The 15,379-nt window shown below is 39.3% G+C and overlaps 1 protein-coding gene across 2 annotated transcripts in view; it reads left to right on the forward strand.

Annotated features, from left to right (window-relative positions):
- Positions 1 to 220: 220 nt before the first annotated feature.
- The window catches only part of PIAS1 (protein inhibitor of activated STAT 1), a 127,913-nt gene continuing 112,754 nt past the window's right edge, over positions 221 to 15,379 (forward strand). The window contains exon 1 of one of the 2 annotated variants that reach the window (XM_061430177.1): positions 221 to 331. In XM_061430177.1, coding sequence (XP_061286161.1) covers positions 308 to 331 — 24 coding nt within the window. In that variant the 5' untranslated portion in view covers positions 221 to 307. Of the gene's footprint in view, positions 332 to 555; positions 1,107 to 15,379 lie in introns of those variants that run through there. The other variant, XM_061430176.1, reaches the window with a different exon arrangement.

The raw sequence follows: 15,379 nt of genomic DNA on the forward strand, positions 1-15,379 counted from the left end.
AGCCCTCCAGCGCCGGCCTTTCCCTGGAGGCGCCAGCCGGGCAAGGATGGGGGGCGGGGAGAAAGAGGGGGAGTAACTGTCAAACCTCCTCGCTTGGCGCCATTATTTAAATAGTACGTGCCCGTCTCGCAGCTGTACGTGCCCGGGGCGGGGCTGCGAGCGCCCGGAGCGGGGCGGAGGCCCGGGGCGGGCCGGGGAGGTGGAGGGGAGAGAGGGGACGGGCCGGGGCGGGGCCAGGCTGGCTAGAGGGGCGGGCCTAGCGGCGGCCCCCGGCGAGGTTCACTGCGCTTGCGCTGACAGACGCAAGATGGCGGACAGTGCGGAACTAAAGGTAAAGCGCAGCTCGAATTCACTTCTAATATTCGGCCGCGGAGACGGCGCCGCTTGTGCCGGGGGGGATGGGTCCGACCCTGGGGGGCCGCTCGGGCTTGACTCCACATGGGCCTGGAGTTGTAGAGAGGATCGGCGCGCCTGGCCCCAGTTGAGGGGGCCCGGCAGCGGCGGGCCGCGGGCCCCGGGTGCCTCGGGGGCGCTGACGGGTCGTCCCCGGCGTGTTATTGTTGTGGGCGCCTCTGGCGGGGGTGGCGGGGGAAGAGATCGGGAGTCCGGAGGTGGGGGCCGCGGCTGTCTCTGGGGCTCGGCTTCTTCACCTTCCAGGCAGCCTCCCCGCCCCCCGTGAGGAGCGGGGGCAGGGGATGGGTGTTCATGTTGGGGGGATTGGGAAACCTCCCCGCCGCTGCTTCCTCTTCCTCCTCTGCAGTCCCGGGCTGCTGTCAGGCGCTCTCCTCAGACCCCCGGGAACTTGGCTCTGGCCGCCCCGCCCCTCCGTGGCTCCCTGCCGCCCCCGCCCCGGACTCGGCTCTCCCCGGCTACCCGCCTGTCAGTAGGCGCCCGGGGTGCCCGTTTGTGGGCAGCGCGATCCTGGGGCGATGGAGTGGGGATGTAGGGGAGAAGCTCCAGTAAAGTTTAGTGAACCCCAGGCTGGCGTTGAGGTTCGACTGGGGGGTAGCGGGGCAGTCTGCCTGGGCGGGACGGTACTCTTTATCTCTGATTCCGGGCAACCGCGGGGAGAAACCCCCTCGAAGGGTGTGTATTTGGAAGCAATGGTAGGTGGTGGGAAGCAGCTACTCTCCCTTCTTTTCCATCTCTTCCTTTTGGCTTGGTGTGGAGGGTGAGAGGAGCCTTCGGGGGTCTCTGCACACACCATGATGGCGATGCTATAGCTGATGGAGGTGAATGGTTCGTGTTTATATCCCCCCGTTGCCTTTTGTTTGTAGGGACATCTTGCTGGCCATGTTGATTTGAACGAAATTGTCCCCTCATCCTACTTCAACCTCCAGTTAAATAGAACGTTCCTCCGTTCCTCTCAACTGTACCAATTACTCACGCCTCGCGAAATTGGATGAAAGGATGCCCCCTTTTCCCCGCTTTTTCTCCCACCCCAATCTTCTTTACCTGATGATGGCTTCTTTACCGAAGCAGATATACCACTACACAAGCAGTTGGGGGAGGGGGGTGGAACCCTTGTGATTGGATTGTGACAAATGGGGCTCCGCTTGAATAATTTTGGTTTAGTAGCAAGCAGTTTTTAACTAACGCGTATTATTTCGAGGCTCTGAACGCGATATTCCCTTCTCTGTGGTTTCCTACGTGTGAACCGAGCAGCTGGTTGTATCCTGACCCAGAGAACTGACATCGCTGTCAGAGTGGAGATTGGGATATACAGTTGTAAATCCTGGGGGGAGAGTCGTCTTTTCCTAATTAGTAAAAATTATTTAAAGAATTATCTCTCTTACAATGAAACGATAACTCCTAGAACAGGCAAACGGCAGGTTTGTTTCTGGAGAGTTTCTCAGTGGAAAGCTTCGCCGAGAGATCGTTTTTCCCAATAAATTTTCAGTGTTAACATTACAAAATTTGTATATTTAGACTCTGCCTTTGAGCGTCATTCTTTTTAATTTACTTTTAATTGCAAATTAAGGGAGAGCAAATCGAGAATGGGTGGTTTCGTTTTTTCTAGTTTCAAACTATGGACTTAAATGAAAAAGCCCCAGGAATTTGAATATTTGGAGGTAATTAACTCTTAAAAAAGTATGCAACTTTAAGGTACATGTTTTCTGTAGTTGTAAAATGCAGTTATTATGTCGCTGTGATCTTTGCATTCTAGTACTTATTTTGTTAGGAATCCTTCGGAATGATGGCTAATCAGTTCTGTTATACGTGGACTACAGAGTAAAGCTGGCTATGTTGTCACTCTTGATGCTGTCCAAAGAAACTGGTATGGAAAGCACATGCTGGGAGATTTCCTCCTTTGTTCTTTCTCATTTTAAGAAAGTGCCTTTGGGGATAGATCAGATCCCTGGTGTGAGTCTTGTTAGGTAAAGTTTCTCTTTACAAAAATGAGCCTGCATCAGATAAATGCTAAACACATGGGGGGAAACATTATTTTTCTAAAACTGGTCTCCTGTTTTGCTCTCTCCAGAATCTACTTGAGTTTTTCTAAAGTTTTTCTATTATTATGTTCTGTTGTACAGTGTTTTTTTCCTTCAAATTGTAATAACTGCTCTTGACATACTGGTCTGTCATTGTGTGTACCAAGTACTTTGAGGAGCTGTGATAAATTGCTTAGTTGGTGAGAGCTGTGTTAAATATTTTGTTTATATTTGATTGTGGTTACATTTGCTGTTTTTTTTTTTTTTTTTAAGGGGAGGAGATGATCTTACGAACGCCTACCATAGTTATTTGAGAATGTGTATATATAATTTTCTCTGCAGTAAGCTTTGGAAGATACTTTTGGAAATAATATTTTCTAAGTGGTTTTGTGTGTGTGTGGTTTTTGGAGGTAAATAGCATTTATTCCTAATAAGGAATGAAAAGTCAGAGTAAAAATTAAGAAAAACTCATTTTTTTTAAGTGTTAGGTGACAACAAAGTATACCAATGGATTTCCAACTGTGAGGCTTAGAGTAAATAGAGTGATTTGTTACCTTAATTATGAATACAATCCATAGCAAAAAGAAATGTGGGTTGTAAATGTTTTTCCTCATGACCCATTTTAGTGAGGCCCTTTAAATCTAAACAAATCTGCAGGTTCAGATGGGAAAAATGGATTGGTCTGTATCTCCTGCAAGTGCAAGCTGCAACACTTATAGATACTGCCAATAAAAATTAGATTGTGAGTCATACATATCAAAAAATTCTCTGTACTCATTTGTTTATGGAAGGTTTAATTTTTCATTAGGGGAATACCCAAAAATGACATTTGTAAGAATGTAGAGAGTGAGCATTTTATTATCTTTAGGAGTTTAAAAGCAGGAGGGTGTGATGGCCAGATGATCTTGGAAGTTAATCTGACAGCTTCATGTAGCTTCTCTTAAAATACTTAATGCAAAAAATATTTGTAATTTTTTTTTTAAGTCAAATTGGGTTATATTGCCATCTTACCTCAGGAGGAACAGTGGAAAGGAAGAAATTCATTATCATTTAGTGAAGTAAATAATGGAATTCAAGGGGAAGAGAAATCAAACTTTAAAAACCATACCTTTAAAAGTAGTATCTATACAAGCCTGTCAGTAAATTATGTTGTTGTATTCTGCCTCTCTGTTTTCAAGAACTAGCCATTTAATTTTGGTCTTTGTGGTGTAATTTGTCTGCTTTTATTTTAGATGGAAGCAAGTAAATCTGACAATATTCATGAGTTTGATTTGAATCTCCATAACTTGCCTTGCTGAAGTGCCACATTTAGATGGTTTTTGTTTTAAATCACCATTTTTATGAACAGCATTTAAAAACAATTTGTAAGACACTCTGGTTTTTAAGTATTTCATATAATCGTTTTGAAATATCTCCTGTTGCTCTGCTGTTTTCTCCGGGGTGATCGTATTGTCTTTCTCTTCAAAGAGTCTCTTGTAATCCCGGTTGATTGCAGTAGTGCTTAGTGTTGAGTCCATAGCTGATTAACCTTGGGTTTCTCCTGGTGAACTCCATCAACGTGCTACTCCAGGGTTCTTGGAAAGGCTTTTGAGTTCAGGGTAATTTGTACCCTTTCTTGCTCGTAACGAGGGATAAGAAAAGAAAATGGCTTAGAGTTGTAGTAGGAATGGGAAGAATTGTCTAAGTTTCTGAAAAACTGCAGTGTTTATAACGAGAGGTAGTCTTAAAAAACAAAACTGCTGGTCATTACGTCATAGAATTGGTTTTAGTGTATTCTGCTGTGGCATTAAGTACCTTGGTTTTGTTTGTTTTTTAATATATGTATTTGAATAATACCTTATATGGTACTTTGCAGTTCCTAATGTATCACATTATCTCATTTGATTTTTCCATCAGTTCTTTGAGATAGGAAAGGCAAGTAGTATCTCCCTTTTATTGATAAAGTATGCCAGGAAAGGGTAAATGACTAGTCCAAGGTCATACACATGAAAGTGGCAGGCATTTAAGCCTAGGACTTGTGATTTCAAAACTCTGTGCTGTAGGCTGCCTTCAAGGTGCCATGTCAGTCCTGGAACCCTTGAGGGTGCCTCGCTCACAAAGAATTCTAGTTATGTTGTTGCTAATACTTTCCCTCTTGCTCTGTGCCAAGGTATTTTTGGATATTTCTTGGGCTTTTTGCAGGGAAGAGTTTGGAGTTTTTTAGTTGGAATCATAGGCATTAATTCTTGCAGATATCATTTTACTTGAGAAAACCTCAGAGAATACTGAAAAGTAAGCACAAAAATAAACAGCACCTGTAATCTCAGTACTTAGAAATATCATGGTTAGCATCTGGGTATCCATTTAGACTTTCTCTCTTAGAGCAAATGCATATGTATATTCAACACAAAAGAGAGCTCATACTCTTTATTTGTAATCTGCTGTTTTCATGGCTGTCTTTCCAGGGTAGTCAGTAGAGGTCTCTCTGATCATTTGAAAGGTAACATTGTCTTTTATTCAGCTGATACCCTGTCATTGGACTTCTCTGGTGGCTCAGATGGTAAAGAATCTGCCTGCAATGAAGGAGACCTGGGTTTGATCCCTGGGTTAGGAAGATCCCCTGGAGAAGGAAATGGCAACCCACTCCAGTATTCTTGCCCGGATAATTCCATGGACGGGGTACAGTCCACGGGGTCACAGAGTTGGACACGAGTCATTGACTAACACACATACATCCTATCATTGGACAATGGGTTACTTCCACTTTTTGCTTTTTTAAACAATGACTTGACAAACAGCCTGATACAAAAGTTTGCCAGTGTTTTATTCTAACTAAATGTATGTATTCTACAGACCGTTTTTTGTGCTTCAGGAACAGTGCAAATAGTGTTTTGATTAGGTGAAGTGTTCAATGAAAAGTAATTTTTGATTTGTTCGTTGTCTATACCTTTCTTATTTCTGTTCCTATAAATCTGTCAGATAAGGTTATAAAATGATGGCAGAGATAGATTAAGTCAACATTATATAAATGTTCTGAATCAGAACATTTGATAGAGTATGAAATAGATTATGAAAATAGAAATAGATTTTGAGAATATTTGCTTTAGCTGTGTTTTTAATCTCAAAGCAAAGTGTTGCCATATTATAAAATTGGTAGGTGACATTGTTTCGGGGAGGCTGTTAGAGCGAGGAGGTTCCTTTGGCAGTGAAAACATTTATTCTGTTTTAAAGAACCTTATGGGTTAAATCAGTTAATAAAAGTATGTGAGTTGAATTAAAAATATTACTTGTGCAATATCTGAAAAGTACTGCACTGTGGAAGGAGCAGCTGATGAAATTAAAGATATGAAATTGATCAAACTCTAAATTTTGACATGTTAAATTCGGTCCTCACCTAAATCTTCAGCATTTATGTAACAAATTGTATGACTAGGATTTTTTGGAGGTAGGTGATAGAGAAATTTTAAAATATTAAGTTTTCCTTTGCTACAATTTAAGAAATAGTGCTAATTATTATGCATTTTTTGCTACTCTTCCTACAAAGTGTTTGTGACTTTGTGACTACTACTTCCTCTTCCATGTTAAAAATTGTGGAACTCCTGTTGGTTTTGATTCCGTCGTCTACTCTTCGTTTCATGGTAGCACATGAAAAAAACTCCCTAAGTCTCCCCTCCCCTCAGAATTTTCTGGTAAAACTTCATTCTTTGTCATGAACTTCTGAAATTCATCAAAATGAAGAAATCTTTTCCTTTTCTGCTTCACCTTAGATTAAGAAACAAAACAAACCCTTTGAACATTAGCTGGTAACTTTGAAATATCAGTAACTTTCATAGGACTGTTGTACATGTTCCTGTTTTCAAAAATTTCATCTCTTTCTAACCTTTCCTGCTATTCTTCTCTTCTTTTAATTTCCCGCTTTGGTTGCCCAAAGGTCAGTGTTCCCCAAACACTCCTTTCATCCTGTCACTCCACTGGCTTTTCATTGAAATCAGGATAAAGCTTTAGCTCTCAGTTTGGTATTCAAGATTTTCTAGTCTGACCCCAGTACATTTTGTGTGTGTGTTTTGCCTCCTCCACTGTACAGCAAAAGTCTTTTCCTTAAAGCCAGAGCTAGTTTGCTTTTTTCATGTTGACTAGTGTTCTGCTTTGTATGCCACTCTGTTTTCCCTTAGCCCTACCTTATGGACACGGACACAGTAGGTGCCTAAGATACGTTTGTCAAATTCCATTCAAGATTTGTTTCTGTTAGTGAGGGGGCAGATGCATATATTTATGTAACAGTCTTAAGTTGTCAGTGTTCTGAGATAGGGTCATATTGTCACACTTTTTTTCATGGCTGCTTCGTAGATGAATCCAGAATAATTCATGAAGACTGTTTTCGGTTCAGTTCAGTCACTCAGCTGTGTCTGACGCTTTGCGACCCCATGCACTGCAGCACACCAGGCCTCCCTGTCCATCACCAATTCCCAGAGCCTACTCAAACTCTTTTCCATCGCGTCGCTGATGCCATTCAACTATCTCATCTTCTGTCGTCCCCTTCTCTCCCGCCTTCAATCTTTCCAGCATCAGTCTTTCCCAGTGAGTCGGTTCTTTGCATCAGGTGGCCAAAGTATTGGAGTTTCAGCTTCAGCATCAGTCCTTCCAATGAATATTTAGGACTGATCTCCTTCAGAATGGACTGGTTGGATCTCCTTGCAGTCCAAGGGACTCTCAAGAGTCTTCTCCAACACCACAGTTCAAAAGCATCAATTCTTCGGTGCTCAGCTTTCTTTATAGTGCAACTCTCACATCCATACATGACCACTGGAAAAACCATAGCTTTGACTAGACGGACCTTTGTTGGTAAAGTAGTATCTCAGCTTTTTAATATGCTATCTTGGAAGACTGTTTTAGGTTTACCTTTCACATTTAAGTTATATAGATAATAAATATATTTCTCATTGTAATGACACAGCAGTAAGTAGAATAAAATTTTAAGTCTTCATTTTCACCCCACCCACACTTCACCCCTTGCAGCCACTTTGGTATCCTATTTTTTGAGGCGGAAAGAACATAAGCTTATTGAGGTATAATTCACATACCATGCATTTCATCCATTTATGTGCACAATTAAATGGTACTTTAATATTAATATATTCACAAAGTTGTGTAACTATTACTGCAACCAATTTCAGGATATTTTTCCCTTCCCCTTCCAAGAAATCTTGCATTCTTTAGCTATCACCCCTATTGCCCACAACTCACTCACCCTCAGGCAACCGCTTATCTGCTTTCTGCCCTATAAATTTGCCTATATTGAACACTTCATATAAATGGAATCATATGTAGCCATTTGTGTATTCAGTTTTCTGTGTGTGGACATTTAATTGTGTCTAGCATTTGTAATTTATTGTATATGTCTAGGTTTGAATCAAATTAGGGACATAGAACTCAGTATTTATTAAATGAATGTACATACATTGCTATACATAATCTTATTATACATGGTATACTTTGACTTGCTTTTTTCACTTAACAGTATACTATGTTGAAGCTCTTTCCATTGCATGTTCCAAAGTGAGAATGTTTCTCTTTTTTACAATGCAGATATTTCATATGTATATTTGTAGAGGTTTAGCTTGTGGATTTATCAGTGTATATGTCTAAAAATTGTTAACTTGTCTTGATGGTTTTGCTGAATTTTTTTAATAGTTGACAATGTTTAATGTAACTCCAGTAAAGTTATATTTGAGGTTCCCGTAAGAATAGGAATGAAAACTGTCACAGGTAAGGGTTGTTTGGCTTGAGGAGAATGGAATGCAGGCTCTTTATGGCGCGCTCGCAGTACACAGCCAGAGCAGTTCATTTTGTATTTGGGTTTTTGAATGTGAGCAAGCCTGTTCTTAGCTTCATGGCATACTGCTTAAAATAGAATTTAAACATGCTATCTTATGCTTTATGGTGAATTTTAAGACTTTTTCTTGTAGCCACATAAGTGTAATCTACAAAATAAGATCTGAAATATTTCAGGGTAAATATTTTTCTCATATATTAAAATTATCAGTCTGGTCTGTGGGCTTCTGTGAGTTACCCCAAAAAGGGAATGTAGAAGCACCTAGCTCAGAGTCTAACATGGTAGGTATTTGGTAATTATTTGTTATTTATTTAGGAAGTATCTGTCATATTCTGTCACTCATTATATGTTTGAGTTATGACTGTGAATGAAGTGCTGGGTATCAGTTGGTTTGAGAATGTTGTCATGTAACTGCTACTATTAAGTCACTTCAGTCATGTCAGACTCTTAGTGACTCTATGGCCTCTAGGCTGCCAGGCTCCTTTGTCCATAGGATTCTCCAGGCAAGAATACTGGAGTGGATTGTCATGCCCTCCTCCTCCAGAGGATCTTCCCGACCCAGGGATTGAACTTTTGTCTCTTATGTCTCCTGCACTGGCAGGTAGGTTCTTTAGCAATAGCACACCACCTGGGAAGCCTATCACCGTGTAAACGTGTATTTAAACACTCTCACAGAGGGATATGGACCAAAAATATTTGTTTCTTAATCACCCAAGTAATGCATCAGCTATTACAGTGGTTCTCAAAGTCTGTTTCCCAGACCTCTGTTAGTTTTCCAGACTCTTTCTGGGGATCCTCCAGGTCAAAACTTTTCTCAGTAAAAGTAAGGCATTATTTGCTATATTGAAAGTGGTAGTCATTCTGTCATGTCTGACTCTTTGTGACCCCATGGATTGTAGCCTGCCAGGCTCCTCTGTCCATGGGGATTCTCCAGGTAAGAATACTGGAGTGGGTACTCATTCCCTTCTCCAGGGGATCTTCTCGACCCAGGGATTGAACCCAGGTCTCCTACATTGCAGGCAGATTCTTTACCATCTGAGACATCAGGGAAGCCCATTAGCTACATTGGCATTTGCATAATCAGTGGTGGGTAAAATTGTGTGAATTAAGGCAGTAGTATTAAACTGTACTAGTTTGGAACATCATCATGTACTTGGAATTAAGATGATGAAGCAGTAAAACTTAATTTTATTATGTCTCAATCCTTGAGCACATTTTAAAGTATATTTTGTGTGATGAAAGTCCTGTAAACCGCTTTTACTAAACACCAAATCTGATGGTTAATTCAAGAAAAAGAACTAGTACAGGTTTTGAGTTGCATGCTGAACCAGCTGCTTTTTAAATGGGATACCGTTTTATTTGAAAGGCTGACAAAGTACGAAGACTTGGGTATTTGGCAGACATTTTCTCAAAACTAAATCAAGTGAGTTTGTACCACAAGACACACTGACAGTATTTGTTGCTAATGATAAATTCTGGCTCTCAAGTGAAAATAGAATTTTGGGGAGCCTTGTGTTTACCACTTTGAGCTTGATAGTTTCTCAATACTTTTTTGGGGGGATAAGATCAGTGGTGCTATTAATGAATGTCATATAGCAAAGTTGTACAGTAAAAGGGTCAAAATCAACATTGGCAGGACTACATAACTTTCAACTATTATTTTCTAAATAATCAATGCATGGTATTGCAAAATGGTAAAATGCTCCATTAGAAATGTAAGATAGATCAATGGATTTCAGTACATAAGAGTAGGAAGTGTTCATTGATTCACATTCCATATTGGAGCAGCCTTTAAGAAACTGCCACTTCTTGAGTTTTTGTGAAGAATGAAAGAATATCCGTATCTGAAAAAAAAAAATGTGGAAGTCACTTTGTGTATCCCACTCTTTGCAACCTCATGGACTGTAGCCTGCCAGGTTTCTATGTCCATGGAATTTTTCAATCACGAATACTGGAGTGGGTTGCCATTTCCTGCACCAGAGGATCTTCTGAAGCCAGGATTCGAACCCAGGTCTCTCACATTGCAGGTGGATTCAGTTACCAGGGAAGCCCCAGTTACCTGGGAGAGCTATTGAAATATTGCATCTTTTCTCACTACATATCTGCATGCGGCTGAATTTTCTTCATGTACTCCAGTCAGAACAACCTGAAGCAGATTGGATGTGAAAGTGGATATGAAAATGAATCTGTCTTTATTAAACCAAACATTAAAGAGCTTTGCAAAAATGTCAAATAAAGACTGTTTTTGCTTTTTTTGTTTTTGAATAGTTTAATATTTTGATTTAACAAGCAATGTATTATATTTTAAATGACAATCTTTCAAAATTTTCTGTTTTAATTTTTCTTTAAAAGTTTTAAGTTATGGTAATATATACGTAACTTGAAATTTACTTCTTATCCACTTTTAAGTGTATATAGTTTAATACTATTAAATATATTTACATTGTTATGCAACCAATATCCAGAATGTTCTATAAAACTAAAATTATATCCATTAGACAACAATTCCAGTTTTAACTTCTAATACAGTAAACATGAATAGATTTAATCAGAGTATTTTTTGGAGGGGGGAATCCTCTATTTTCAAGACTATAAAAAACCCAGAGAGTCAAAACTTTTGAGACCTTGAACACTCTTATGTAAGATACACAGTGTAGCTTAAAATGGGAATATCATTCTCATCTTCTTATCCATGATATTTTTTATCATTTAAAAGAAAAAAGTTGTACTTATAGATAACAGTGATCCATTTTCAAGGCAAGTTTGCTAAGCAGAGCTGTTTAATTGTATCCTGTGTCTCTATAGTAAAAATGCTAAGTAGTAATGGTTTCCATTGCATTGATTGGCATCACGGACTCAATGGACGTGAGTTTAAGTAGGCTCCAGGAGTTGGTGATGGACAGGGAAGGCTGGCATGCTGCAGTCCACGGCGTGGCAGAGAGTCAGACACGACTGAGCAACTGAACTGAACTGAATAAATGTGCTCCAATACTTTCAGTCAGTAATGGTGTGGGAATTGCGTGATTTTTTATTTTTTCAAGGCTGTGTCTCAACCCTTTATTGCCATTTTTTTTTCCTATAGTAGGGGATGGAAATAGCTTGAATAAATGAAAAATCCATACAGATGTCCTCTAGCCCAATTTTAGTCGATAATTTCCTCTTTAGCAGATCTTATTAGCTCTTTCATCCGTACGTGCTCAGTTGTGTCTGACTCTTTGCAACCTCATGGACCGTAGCCCACCAGGCTCCTCTGTCCATGGGATTTCCCAGGCAAGAATACTGGAGTGGGTTGCCATTTCCTCCTCCAGGGGATCTTCCCAACCCAGGAATGGAATGCTCATCACTTTTGCATTCTTTACCATTGTACAGCCTGGGAAGCCCCATTATTAGCTCTTACTGCATATATATAAGATGGCTGATTTGCATCTGACCTATTTTGTTTTCTCCCTTTCTCTGTCGTTTTAAAGTGGGACCTAGAGATTACAGGACTGAATGCTTTTCACTTTCTACTCTTTTTTATTTGAAAAACTTCAGCCTGTGTATCTCAAGCATCTTTCTGCAGGATGTCAAATTAAGATTGGAAAAGGAGGATTTTTGTCACAAAAATTATTCTAATATATCAAAATAAAGTAGCATCTTAAAGGTGAAAGATCTTTTCTAAAGCATTTTGAATTGATCGTAATTAGAGCAAAGAACATGAATTTTGGAATTGCTGTTAATTTTCCCTCTTTAGATGGTCAGGCCAGCTATAGTTGAGACTACTGGGAAGGGTGAAGGATTGAAAATAATAACCCTTAATTTCATACTACTTTAAAAAAGTTACTTCTTGGTATATGTGGCAAGTATTTTTAAGTTTTTATAAGTGGCAACTTTGCCATGCCCAGTGGAAAGTATATAGGTAAGACTCATTTATAATTAGTCATATTTGCATATAAACTATTAATGTGTTAAAATTATTGTGTAGGTTGAATTTTGTTACTTACAGGTTGATTAGTTGCTTAGAACATGTTTTCTTATAGGTAAACACTTCAGACTGTACTGAGTTATTCTCTGGAAACTGCCGATTTTAACAGGTGATTCTGCAGAGTGTGGAGGGTGATACTGGACATCTTGTTTTGCATACAGATTTCAGTTTTCTTTGTAGCTTTGTTAAAAGTGATGCATTTTTTTGTTGTTCAGACATCTGTCATTCTAATTGCTTAACCCATTTGAAGGAATGGAGTCTGAAGGTGATGTGTGTTTGTGTGCATACAGCGAGGCTGGTGGCAGTGGTGAGGATACTGTGAATACTGTTGGAATTCAGGGAGTTTGTCCTCTATTGAAGGTAATTCTGCAAATAAAGTTAAGGGGGAAAAGGATATTGATATGAAGAGCAAGCTCTTATTAATTAGCTATGAGTTGAGAGTATTTGAAGGGGATTCCGTGGTGACTTAGACGGTAAAGAGTCTGCCTGCAACGTGGGAGACCCAGATTCAATCCCTGGAGAAGGTAATGGCACCCACTCCAGTATTCTTGCCTGGAAAATTCCATGGACAGGGGAGCCTGGTGGGCTACAGTCCATAGGGTCACAAAGAGTCAAACATGACTGAGCGACTTCACTTTCTGTTTCTTTATAGAGTATTTGAAGAAGTAAGCACGCAGGACACACAATTATACCTCGTTAATATGAAAATAATTTTTTCATTTTATTTAAAAACTGATCCTTTAATATTTTCCTTTTTATAGTCTATGTCACGTTAAAAATGTAGTATTGAAGAGAATATTTTACTTTCTATATAGTTAGGCCTTTTCTTATACTCATTTATTCAGTAAATATTTGAGTGTGTATTGTGTGCCTGGTGCTGTGTTAATCATCAGTATACAAAGATAATTAAGACACGGTTCTTGACGGAAAGGAATCAGGATGATGGAGATGGACATGTACTATTTTGTGTAAATTATCTGCTTAAGATGGGCAGTAGAGCCATGCGTAATTGATCTCTACCTTTTACTTAACTTTGAATCTCTGCATTCCTGACATAGTTAAGAAAGTTAATTGTTTCTCCTCAACTTTCCCATGTGAATGATTTTGAGTAATAAAAATAGCTTTTTATTTTGAAAAATTTATGTATACAGGTTTTTAGATTCCTGTATCTCTTTTGTCCAGCTGTCTGCCCCTGCCCACAACCCTTCCTGCCCCATGGTTTTTAAAAAGTATTGTTTTGGGTTTTTTTTTTCTTTTTTTTGCCAAACTAAGTTAAAGTAGTCAAAATCTTTAGGAGCAGGAGAAATTTAAATAAGTGAACATTGAAATTAACCATTTTACTCAGTTTCTGTTAAATCTTTGACAAATCTTAGCTTTTCAGAAAATTGAACACTTGTTTTATCTGTTGATTGAAACTCCAGTTTGAAGTATGATATAATTCTGAATAGACATTTTCTCTTCTTTACTCTCATAAGCTAAAGATGATTTCCGTATTGTATGGAGTAAAGAGCAATGTTTCAGTTCTTGAACCTTTGCAAGTGACCTGTCTGGAAGTTTTAGGAGCTTTATGATATGTGCTCAAACTTCATGATATGGAAACTGTGTATGGATATTTTTTCGTTCATTGTGCTGAAGTATTTGGTGGCGCAGACTGGAGGTACTTGTCTTTTATTTCTGAGAAATTTTCTTGTATTAACCCGTAAGTAATTTTCTTCTTTTCCTTTTCTGTGTTTGGTCAGAGAAATGGACCTGTGCATTTTCTTTTCTTTTTTTTTCTTTTAAGCAATCAATTATTGTTCCTTGAGCTTGTGAATTAATTTTTTTTCTTCCTTTATTCTTTATGCTTCCTTTTTGTTGTTCAGTCACTCAGTCGTGTCCAACTCTTTGCAACTCCATGGACTGCAGCATGCCAGGCTTCCCTGTCCTTCACCATCTCCTGGAGTTTACTCTAACTCATGTCCATTGAGTTGGTGATGCCATCCAACCTTCTTGCCCTCTGTCATCCCCTTCTCCTGCTTTCAGTCTTTGCTAGCATCAGGATCTTTTCTGAGTCGGCTCTTTGCATCAGGTGGCCAAAGTATTGGATCTTTAGCTTCAGCATCAGCTCTTCCAATGCTTCCTTTTAGGGAGGGAGTATGATAGATATTTGTGTATGGTCATTTTGTGTTTAATGGGAAGACGTTGTAAACTTGCTGCAAAACTTATGATACAAAATATTTGCTAGTGTTCAATTAGGATTTATATTGAGTGTTAATAGGAATTGTGTTCTTTTCTGAGAGAAAGCTAGGTTGCTTTAGAAAAATAAATATATATGCAGAATAATATGTATAACTTTGTAGAGCAATGTGTAACTTATAGATGACTGGTAAAACAAACACCAGACTTAACAGAGTATTCCAAAACTTTGAGGCCTTCTTTTGTGCAACCACATCCTGTTTCCTCCCCACTTCCTCCGTGCAGCTTGATTAATATGTTTTACTTTAAAAATCAAAACTAGCAGTGAAATAATAGTTTTGTGTATTATTTACTTGTAAGGTGGTTTTTAAGCCATTGCTTCTAATTAAACTATTAATTATATCACAATTCTATAAATTTTTAAATGTGACATAGCATTTTTTGAAGAGAAGGATTCCACAAGTGGAGACCTCATTTTGAAAATATATGTAACTGTGGCAGATATTCATGCCCATGGAATCTATTAATTATGCTCAGTGATGTTTGGGGAAGAAAAGGAGGCTTTGGTTAATGGCCACAGTGATCCACACTTGGTTGAGTCTTTAGAAGTGCTTAGATTTATATGTGTTTGTGGTATAGTTTATGAAGACATTAAATCAGTTATAGGAGAAATCTAGCTTTTTAGTGGATGCCTAAACCGTTAAAGGAAAAACCATTAAAGGGTTTCCTGGGTGGTACTAGTGGTAGAGAACCTGCCTGCCAATGCAGGAGATGTAAGAGACAATGGTTTGATCCCTGGGTCAGGAAGATCCCCTGGAGGAAGTCATGGCAACCCACTCCAGTATTCCTGCCTGGAGAATCCCTTGGACAGAGGAGCCTAGTGGGCTGTAGTCCATAGGGTCATAAAGAGTCGGACATGACTGAAGCTACTTAGCACGCACACATGCAAACCATTGAAAGTTATATTTGATTTTTGTCCATTGTTTTGTTTGATAC

The sequence above is a fragment of the Bos javanicus genome, chromosome 10, assembly GCF_032452875.1.
Source record: "Bos javanicus breed banteng chromosome 10, ARS-OSU_banteng_1.0, whole genome shotgun sequence".
Taxonomy (NCBI): Eukaryota; Metazoa; Chordata; class Mammalia; order Artiodactyla; family Bovidae; genus Bos; species Bos javanicus.